General features: G+C 41.4%; 3 protein-coding genes across 3 annotated transcripts; all 3 read right to left on the bottom strand.

The window, feature by feature from the left end:
- Positions 1-249: 249 nt before the first annotated feature.
- Positions 250-1,351, bottom strand: LOC101307346 (carboxylesterase 1-like). The gene has a single exon (XM_004308084.1). The coding sequence runs from the start codon at positions 1,305-1,307 to the stop codon at positions 306-308; it is 1,002 nt and encodes a 333-aa protein (XP_004308132.1). The 5' UTR covers positions 1,308-1,351; the 3' UTR covers positions 250-305.
- Positions 1,352-2,102: 751 nt separating this feature from the next.
- On the bottom strand, positions 2,103-3,041 carry LOC101303080 (carboxylesterase 1-like). Its single transcript, XM_004309196.1, has one exon. It carries the CDS (start codon positions 3,039-3,041, stop codon positions 2,103-2,105), a length of 939 nt encoding a protein of 312 aa, XP_004309244.1.
- A 2,403-nt stretch (positions 3,042-5,444) lies between these two features.
- On the bottom strand, positions 5,445-8,774 carry LOC101303380. The gene is made up of 3 exons (XM_004309197.1): positions 7,796-8,774; positions 7,265-7,690; positions 5,445-6,931 (listed from the first exon to the last, which is right to left on the bottom strand). Exons 1-3 carry the CDS (start codon positions 8,772-8,774, stop codon positions 5,445-5,447), a joined length of 2,892 nt encoding a protein of 963 aa, XP_004309245.1.
- Positions 8,775-10,644: the final 1,870 nt, after the last annotated feature.

Below are 10,644 nucleotides of genomic sequence, written 5' to 3' on the forward strand. Positions count from 1 at the left end.
CTATTTAGTTATGTAACATGCTTAATTTCTCATTTTGTCCACAATTTAAAGAGAGCGCTAGCTATTTCCTATCTAAGAAGATCAAACTGGCCCTCTGCTCTACACTATTATATGAATTAGTAAGAATATTTATCATATGTTACTCCCTACCTTAGTATCGTTTCGCGCTCATGATAAAAAAATAAAAAAAATTATAACAACTTCATACATCATGAAGATATATGTAAATATAGATCCATAACATTATTGAAAAGAACAAACGTTTTATTTTTTTTTTTTGAAAAGAAAAGAACAAACGTTACAAATTAAGGAAATATGAAAGGTTTAACAAGTTCAAACACTGGCTTGGCTTTGGAGGGTTCAACATCCTGAGCCCCATGATAACCTCCTTCAATGAACTGACTCACAACTTGGACACCCTTCTCCTCCAACATCTTCACCATCTCAATCTGACGGTCGACCAGCGGGTCTCCCTCAGAGCCAGTCACCAAAACTCTCCAGCCAAGTGCTTTCACTTGATCGAAGCATTTAGAATCGCCTCCGGCCGCCATTGGATTGCAATACTCATGATCACGGTCAGCCCCGGAAGGCAACGACAATTCCCACATGAGATCACATACACTTAGCGCCAGAATAGGGTCGTGCACTAGCCTCAACTCCGAGCTAGTCCTTCGGATACCACCGAAGAACGGTTGGATCAATATCAGCCCTCTTATTTTCAAAGGGTGGAGAGTGTCACCCCGCTCGGCAGCCACACGCAGTCCTGCATTGTAGGCTATGTTAGCCCCAGCACTGGATCCCATTAGGAAACAATTGGAGAGGTCAGCAAAGTCCCTCAACCAATCATCTTGGTTTGTTTTGATCCAGTGAAGCGCCTCCACTGCATCATCATAAGCCGCCGGCAGCCGGTGCTCAGGAGCCAGCCTGTACTCGACAGATGCGATGATCACGGGGACGTCGGCTGCAAAATTGGAACAGAAATGATGGAAAATGGTGGAGGATGCACTAAGTATTACGAAGCCTCCACCATGGTAATAAACGACGAGAGGAAGCTTATTAGTTGGTGAGGTTTGGTCTAGTACATGGCGGGGAAGGAACAGTCGAAGCCAGGTGTTGTTTGATTGGTTGATGGGGATGTCTTTGGATAGAACCGGAGTGGGAAGCTTAGGATCAGATGAGGGCGGCGCGTCTGGACATTTATACAAGCGCGTGATGCTGCCGTCGGGATTGCGTGCTAATTGGAGACGCTGGTAAGGATCAACGCCGGAATTGGGATTGGTATCCGCTGCTGCCCTTTCATTTGACATTGTTGATTGAATTCCAAGCTAGCTAGCTGTCCGATTCATTGGATTAAAATTTTAGGAGACATGCATATTTATATAGTGGTCTCCTCATCTCTTAGAATATTTTTTTTCCAAAGAATAAACAATTTCAAGCTGTTGATCGATATATATTAACTAACTCAGCTTAACAGCTACTCTAACGATCACATAAAGATTCCTCATCATAACTGAGAGTCAGACCTGCCATACCCAAGGATGTTATATAGCTAGTGATTTACATATAAATTAACTCATATTCTAGTCACGTTCTATAATTTATCCTAAGTTTATTATTAATTGATAGCAGGTAACGGTCAACTGACTCAATGCCAGCCAATACCATTGCAGACGCATGAGCCCGGCATTCATTCAGTTCTGCTTATATTGACCTAGCCGTTGCTCATTAGTTTCTCAATCACTATCACTATTGATGAACGTAATTGATACTTGAAAAATTGGTTTCTTAGTTTCAAAGTTCTGATGATTGATAATCTTCATTTGAAATAGGCGAATATCGTTGCCAAGAAATGAAAGACTAGTGATAGATTTCATTGCTTTGGTTTAATTTTTCATCGAGTATTTTGATCATGGGAATATGCCCTACAAATACAAACATTTTTGTAGTTTTATATGCTAGAATCCTCACATTGTTAATTACTAGAATTCTCATATTTCCTATCTTTATTTTTTGTTGCATATCCACGAGTTTCGATCATGAGCTATATTATATGACAGTGTGAGTGTGTGACATACAATCTTACGAAGTAGTATCTTCGGAAACTAGTATATGAAATTTTTCAACACGGCAAATAAACCCGGAGCTTTGGACGGGTCAGTTATTTCCAAACCATGACAACCATCGCCAAAGTGGGTCGCCGTCTGCACACCCTTCTCCTCTACCATTCTCGCCAACCCCATCTGCCGGTCAATCATCGGATCTCCATAACAACCCAAAACCAAAACCCTACAATCCACGGCCCTCATCGCACCCCAAGCATCATTTCTGTCAACCACCATTGGGTTGCAATACTCATGATCACGGTCAGCACCTATAGGCAACACCAATTTCCAGGCCGCATCGCTTGCCCGGAGTGGCAAAACCCGATCATGCTCCATCTTCAGCTCCGATTCGGTCCTCTCGGATCCACCAAAGAAGGGATGGTGCAGTATGAGTCCTTTGATTTTCAAGTGCCTAAGTTGGTCACTAACTTCACCAGCAAGAAGCCCTGCATGGTAAGCTAGGTTTCCACCAGAACTAGTACCCATTAGAAAACAGCTTGAGAAGTCAGCAAACTCTCTTACCCATACTTCCTCTGCGGTTTTGATCCAGTACAACACATCTACGGCGTCCTCGTAGGCTGCAGGGAGGCGGTGTTCGGGGGCGAGACGGTAGTCAACGGATACTACAATAGCTTGGAGTTCCGAAGCCATGTTGGAACAGAACTCATGGAAAACCGTTGTAGTTGCGCTGCAATAGAGAAACGCACCGCCGTGGTAGTAAAATATGAGAGGGAGTTTGGTTTTTGAGCCAAGGACATTCCGGGGGAGGAAGAATCGGACCATGGTTTGGGTCTTAGGGTTTACAGGGATGTCTTTGGAGAGTACTGGGTTAGTGGCGGAGGTAGAGTCGGCATCAGTGCTTGGAAATTTTATGAGGCGCGTGTATGTTCCATCTGGATTAGAGATTATTTTGGGTTTGAATTGATCAGTGTTTGACATATGGTTCAGCTTATTCTTGTTGAAGGTAATCAGAGGTTCTTCTTGGTATTCTTCTTAGTTCTTGTATAGAATCGTTGTTCGTTGATTGAGATGATGAAGAGTTCAAAACAGAATCTTCGAGTTGGTCAAATCATGTCCAAACAAAGTTATACAACGACATTTGGGGAAAGATATATTAATCAAGGCGGAAATACTTAGACGAAATTATATGGCAGCGTTAGTTTTAGGTAGTCAAATTAATTTGCTCAAAGCCTGATGTTACCATTGTTGTTCTACCACCAAATGCAATAGACAAACAAATAGCTACATATACTAGTGTCCACTGAAGTTTGAACCAAACAAATTAACTATCAGATCGTTCCAAAAGAGCTGTGCCCATAAACAAATTAGCAATATTTCTTTGATTTCTCTCTGTATATGAAAACTAATGCATCAAAACACCAGCATTTTCACTAACAACTGTCTAAAAACTAGGTTTCTTTACAGTTGGTTTTTCATTAATCATTGAAATAGGTCCAAAGCATGAATCTACTAGAAAAATAATTGTCGGGTAAATGCAGAAATTAATACCTCTCCTTTCTAGTCATCGAACACTAAACCCTCATCTGATAAGTAAGTACAACAACATCACATCCAGACAAAATATGCGTATGAACATTCGATTTATAAGCTTAATTGAGAATCCATAAAAAATAAATTAGGAAATAAGGAAGTGATTAAGCCTCACCGAGTCATCGCAGTCGGCCTCATGGGCCAAGCCTGTCCATTAATAAGGTATTTTCCGGGTTTTCCAAAGAATCCCCAAGTATTCATCAGAAAAGAATCCCTAAGTTAAACATTTTGAGGCTCCACGACATAATTTTTTTTCAATCTTTAGGTGTGTGTTCCACCAAAAGGAGACAATCTTCGGGCATTGTAATGGACAAATTAACATCGTATTGGTCAATCAATTTAGTTGCAAAGAGTCAGAAAGCACACAGTAGAATAATCTATGCTATGAGAATAATGAGAGTGTATGACAGTATGAAGATTAATCAATAGTGTATGTAGAAATTTGAAGAGGGCAACAATTGTTGGTTATTGTATATTGGGGCAATGGAATTACTAAAATGGAGACACAGTTGGCCCGCAGGCAGAGCAACTAGGTTTTGCTAGCACGTAGTGCTAAAAGTTCTCCCACTAATGAAACATGGGTCGATTTCCACTCATTCTCTGTAGCAATGGTGTAAGAAATTTTCAATAAGAGAGAGAGAGAGAAGAGAGGAAATGTTTCTTCCAAGTTCCCCTCTCATCTCTCTTCTTTTTTCATTTCTCTACTTAGTTAGTTAGGTATTATCCATGTCTGAATTATGAATGAGTCAAAGATGAGAAAAACAAATGTTATTTTTGATGATTTTGGAGAAAGAGAAATTAGGGAGAGGAAAAGGAAAAACATAATAGTAAAATTACAATGACATGATGAATATTGCAGTTAAAGTGTTCAATATCGTTTGGTCTAGTGACATAAGTTTCTTCTTACAAGTGAGAGGTCGTGAGTTTGACTCACAATATTGTAGCACATTAATTGTGTATTTGATCGAAAAAAAATATTACCGTTAAAGTTTAAAGAGCAATTGAGCAAAGAGTTACGTTTTCTTTTTTTTATAATGTCAAGAGTTACATGCTCTAAATTAAAATATTAAGAAATCACTGAACCTTAAAGAAGAAAAATACTATAAAATTTCTAAAAACTGAAAAATTAGTCACCTTGAGGTGAATTGATTTAGTCTTCTGGTGGTATAATTATGCATTTATGCCCTTGGCTTGAGGTAAGAGCTGGATTTATATCAAATTAGACTAAGAAAGTAAGACACAGCAGTAAAAAATTCATTAAGGAGTAGAGAAAAACTAATCTTAAATTGCCTCGGAGCGGTAGTCCCACCCGAGTAACCAAAAACAAAAAAAACTAATCGTAAATTAAGATTGTGCAATCCAGGACAAGAGTTCCCCCAGGACAAATTAGCCTCGCCTGTCCATGTCAAACGACTTATCCTACCCTGAACACACTTGCAGAGACGTCTGCTCCAATAAAAACCCACATCAGAGCTTTCAAACTTTCCGAACACTCTCTGCCTGACGTTGATTTGAGACCAGTAGTCACTTCTAAGTTTTAAACAGCCTGCAGTAGCCGCCGTCTGTTCTCCTCTGTCCTCCCCATAAACCAATAAATCCCTTCACAATATCAATAAACCCTCCCCGGCCTCTCAATCTCTCATTTTCATTTTTTAGGTATCAAATTAGCAAAGCAACAAGAACAAAACCCAACAAAGAAAGAAAGAAATTAAGGGTGGCCATTTATAGAGAAGAGCCATGTGAAAGCATGCAACTCAATCCTGTTAAACTGTAAAAATAAAAACCCAGTAGTCACATCATGGCGGTGACAACCGACAGTGACGACTGGAGCTGAAGCAGGTGGTGGTAGCATTCGGCCGCAGTTGGCCTAAGCTCTGGGTTTTGTTCCAAACACCGATTCTGGAGCTCCCTCAGCATCTTTGGCACACCTGCCAACCCACAACTCCTCACCAGGTGTCCCACACCCCACACGTCCACTTTCACCCCATGCAACGCCCTCTCCAGCTCCGGCGCGTGTTCGCCACGCTCCGCCGCAGCAACCGAGTACGGATTCAGCTGTGGTGCACCAACTGCCTCGTCGAACCCACAAAGGAGCCACTCGTTGTCCCTCTCCGTGCTCCTCATCACTTTGTCCCACCCTATGTCCCTGTGCATGAACGACAAGTCGTGCAGTGCCACCAGAGCTTTGGTCACGTACTTGAGCGCCTCCACGAGCTCGTCGCAGTTTCTTGGCTTGAATTTGCACCCTCTTGGCTTGAAAACCAAGGCCAAGTCTTTCTCCGACGACCTGTGAATACACTCTGCATGGGGTATTCTGTGATCAAGGAAGTCGTAGATTTCTTTGACCGCTGACCACTTTCTTTGGTTGGAGAAAAATCTGGTCACTGTATTTGGGGTCAGCTCAACAATATTCCCGTTACGCAAATCAACCCTCTCAAAATCACTGTAAGGAAGTAGCATAAACTTGTAACTTGGAGCACCCCCGTTGCTAGTACTAGTAGTCCCGCTGTGGATCATGTTTAAGCATCTATCAGCTAGCAAGGGCAATAATCCAGCAACTCTGTAACACAGGACTAGGGCTTTCAGTCTATCCGACGGCAAAGATTGATCAAGCGTCTGTAAGTTAGTCTGAATAACTTGATCTTGTCCTCCTTTACTTAGAGCACAGAATGTGACCAAACTACCTATAGAATAGTACCCGAAAATATAAGGAAGATCGGTATACGTCCATTGAAGTTTCTCCACTAATGATTTGGAAGGATGAATGTGACCTTCTCTAACTTGATCTGTCTCTTCCCCTCTCCACAAACAAAAGTTTTTCACAAACCCCGTCACATTTGGCCATTGGTCTTGCAAAGCTTCAGTTGTTGATATTGAAGATGTAGCCTTTCGAACGAAGACCATGTCGACACAACAAAACTTGGAGACGAACCTATTGATGCAGTCATCCCAAAGGCCAATGAAGGAGTCCCTACTAGTGGTAGCACCAATACCATAGTTGCTTCGAATAATGGTGCTTACAATATCGTACGTGATGGCTCTACAATCCAGCAAATCATTTGATGTAGTGAAGAAACTCTCTCTCCCCGGTGGCAAGTCCCGGTAAACGTCTTTCCGGAGTGGAAATCGGAACTCCTCAGGCGGTGGCTGTAGCAAGTAGCTTGAAAGGTCCGATAAGCGTGGAAGCGATTGGGGTGGAACTCGAAGACAAGTGATGTAGTATTCACTTGGGTCTTGAAACTCCCATGGAGGCATTGCTGCAACCGTTAAACCAGGTCCTGATTAATTATATGGACATTTGAACATAAAATGACCCTAGTCATAATAGTCTTTATATATTTTTGTTGAACAAAAAACCCTAGATTAAATCAAGTTTAATTTCCAATTCTTAAAAGACTTACATCTTATAGAGGATTCAGCAAACGGAAGGGTCTTCTTTGAGAAGCCTTGACATTATAAACGCAATGTCAGATGTTGAACAAACCAAGATTTGATTGTCAAATAAGATTGGGAAAGTAAAGTCTTTTGACCTTAATAACTTAACTAACAGTGCAATGTCAGAACTACAAAGATTTAGTATATCAAAGAGCAGCACGTCGTCGTTTTCATACCTGGAGTAGATGGCTTTCGTCTGCCAAAGACCTTGACTTGTTGACCAGACACAAAACGATCAACAGAGAAACCTCTAAAAGGGCCATCTTCGAAAGCTTCCATGGTGCAGGCGACCAGGGAATCGTCAAAGTAAGCAAGCTCGTCCGCATTCAAGAAGCTTGAGCCGCCTTGAATCTTGATCCTCCCACGGTGGTGCTCACCTTCTTCACCCCACAAACTAACAGATTCTTCCCATGTCATCCGAATCTTCCCAATTCGACGAAGCTCCTTCGTCAAAGACGTCGATGAAGAGACACCTGCAACGTAGTCTAGTGAAGACTGGTGATGATAGTGAGGTAGATGATCAAACCCTAACAAGCTTCCCGATCTGGGGTAAAAAGGTCCTTCCCCACCACCGGTCATGATCATTAGCTGCCTTGCCCTACCTACATATCGTGTATCATATCATCATCCACAGTGAATCCCCTATTCCTTTCCGTCGTGCAAACATATATAGATACATAAATTTTCTAATTTTTTTTATGAAATACCTGAGTTAGGGAGGTCTTCTTCTCTGAAAGAAGGTGGTTGTGGCAAAACACTACTTGTGGTGACATAAAGAGATTGTGACCGTGTGCTATCAGCAGCTCTGCTGATCGGAGGAGTCCTCATTCTAGACCCCATAAACTGTGCGAGCTCATCAAATACCTCTTCGTCAAAAGAAGCAGGCAATCTGTGAAGCTTCCTCTCGTAAGGAGAAAGCCTGAAATAGCTCTTGTTCCCAACTTGTTCTCTATCAGCTCCTCTTTCCCACTCATAGACTTTTCGAAACTCTCCCAGCATGTTATCCCATTTCGTACCGGCTGTTTTCGCGTCTCGGTTGATCCCATTCTTCTGAAGAAACTCGGCAACTTCCCTGTCCTTATCAGCCCTTGTTTTGGCTCTGGTGGGTTGACCAGTGATATCTGAGTGGTGTTCTGAGCCTTGGCTTTGATAAACAGCCCTCCAAGCCTTGGCTAGCCACAACATCTCGTGGGGCTTCCAAACCGGACTGACATACTTGCCTCTTCGGAACTGACTGCGGTGAAGAGATGGGTTTTGTTCTTCTCCTTCTGTTTTCGTTGTGTCTTGGCCTGAGGTTGCGGAGAGAGACGGGAGAGGAGAGTGAGGTGGGGATGAGGCTGTATCGGAGGAAGAAGCTCCGGTAGTTTGGGTAGGAGTCTGTTTTTGTTGGGAAGATGGGGATGGTAGAAGCTTCCATTGCCCAGTACTGGTGTATCTAGGTCTCTTGGGATTCACGGCCTCAAATTGTGATTGATCAAAAGGCAATGAAGAAGATGTTGCACCACTGATTGGAACATACAATGGAGCAGGAATGTTAAAGGGAGCAGTAGCTCCGGTCACAGCTACCGTTAACGGTGATGCTTCTTCAAGAGGATCATTTGGAGAGGTTGAAATTTGCTGGTGCTGCTGAGTTTGTTGTGGTTGTTGGTGCTGTATGTTGGGGTTATCTCCTTTGGTTTCACCCATACTCTCTCAAAATGGGCCCAGAAGAAAATTAAGACTTTGAAGCTAAAGAGAAAGTTAATAGAGCAGTACCAGAAGAACTAGCTAGCTTGGGTTTTGATTGTTATACTGTTCAAACTCACAACCCTCACAATAGAGCAGAACCAGAAGAACCAGAAGAAATTCATATATGGTTGATGTTTGCAGCGAACCCTCCAACAGGGAAAGTCGAAAAGAAAGTATAGGGCTGAATCTGATAGCTGAGCTAGCTCGCAGTTAGTTAAAAGTAATACCAGAGAGACTAAAGCAAGAGAGGGAAAGAAAAGTCGTGGTTGTGGAACTGCAATGACTGCGACCCTTCAGTCCATTAATCACATAGTTAAGAGCTCAAAATTTTGATTTGTCACATTGACAGCTTAGCGTGCCTGTATTATGTACAATGTGGAATGATTAGGATGGAGAAGAGGAGTCATGATTGTACTACTGCCGGAAGTGCTTTTATGCTCAGAGAGTGCTTTTAGTGTTTGTGTTTCGTTATTGTTGTTCTATGGCTTCCCGCGTAGAGTGAGGGAGTGGAGGACTGTGAGAAAGATTGAAGGTATATTTTTGGTTCAGAAGGAGATGTGGACGAGACGAATCGATTGCAAGCTCTGAATGGCTTCAGTCACAGAGGGTGATTGGATCGCTATCGTGTATATGACTTTGCAAATCTTCTTGTTTTTGTTTGCTCTCAATCGATATCTTCTTGATTCTCTGCTCTCGTTAATCATTTGATCAAGGACATAAATTGAACAAACTAGTATTTAGTTTTTTCGTTTTAGTGAAAATTAATAATGAGTGAAAAAGCTAGGTTCTTGCTAGTCACGTCTTTGAGCTAAGCTCTTTATAATCGACATGAATATGTCGTATATGGGCATCTCACGGGTATGCCTTTTGCTAGTTGATAAAAGCCTGATTGTTACAAGCTATTCAATTTATGAAAGTCATGAACTGATCATCACTTTCATGAAGATTTGCTTTACATATATGCATCGTGTTACATGTTGGTTAGAGCAAGTGAGCAACCATGCATATCTAGTTCGACTTTTATTTCCGGAGTACACAATGGTCCTGGATGCTTCAAGTAGTCATTTACGATTGTACCTTCATGTATATGTATCTAGGCATTTAGGTATTTCTTTTCTTATTACTTTCGAAGACTCAACCGTAGTTTTATAAATATGTAAGTATGAACCACACGAAATAGCTAGAGCTAAAAATTATGAGGACCATAACATTGTTGAAATTTAGATGCAGTACAAAAGTCTACACTAAGGAAGATCAATCATATCACGTAACACGTACTGACGTACGACACTCAAAACTGATATAGTGACGCAATCGTCATACGGAAATTTGCTCAACCAGTTCGGAAACGGTAAAAGAAACATTTTCAACATACATATATATATGTTTGAACCCTAAATGTTGAACTAGGTTAATTCTGGTTGGTAAATAACAAATCCTTTTGATTAAAAAATAAAGAGTCATGACTTCAAATACATATAGACTTACGACTTGTGTCATGAAGATAAGTGCATACTGGAGCGCTAGCACAAACCAAAGTACTCCCATTTGAATTCTGTACAGATTGTGCCTTCAGGATCAGCAATCATATTCTGACAGTAGCACCACAGTGGAAATTGCAATCGTCCGGCCGCCGATTCCAATATACAAGTGCGTTTACCTATAACTTTATTTGCAAAATCATCTTCAAGAATTTTAGTGTAGGTTACTGGTCGATAAGTCATAATTTCACAATTCTTTGTGCTAATACAAGTAAGAATGCATTGTATCATTCTTCTGTGACTTGCATTTTAGTTTAGTAAATGATAACAGCAACTAATCAAGTGTC

This window comes from Fragaria vesca, linkage group LG7 (genome assembly GCF_000184155.1).
Source record: "Fragaria vesca subsp. vesca linkage group LG7, FraVesHawaii_1.0, whole genome shotgun sequence".
Taxonomy (NCBI): domain Eukaryota; kingdom Viridiplantae; phylum Streptophyta; class Magnoliopsida; order Rosales; family Rosaceae; genus Fragaria; species Fragaria vesca.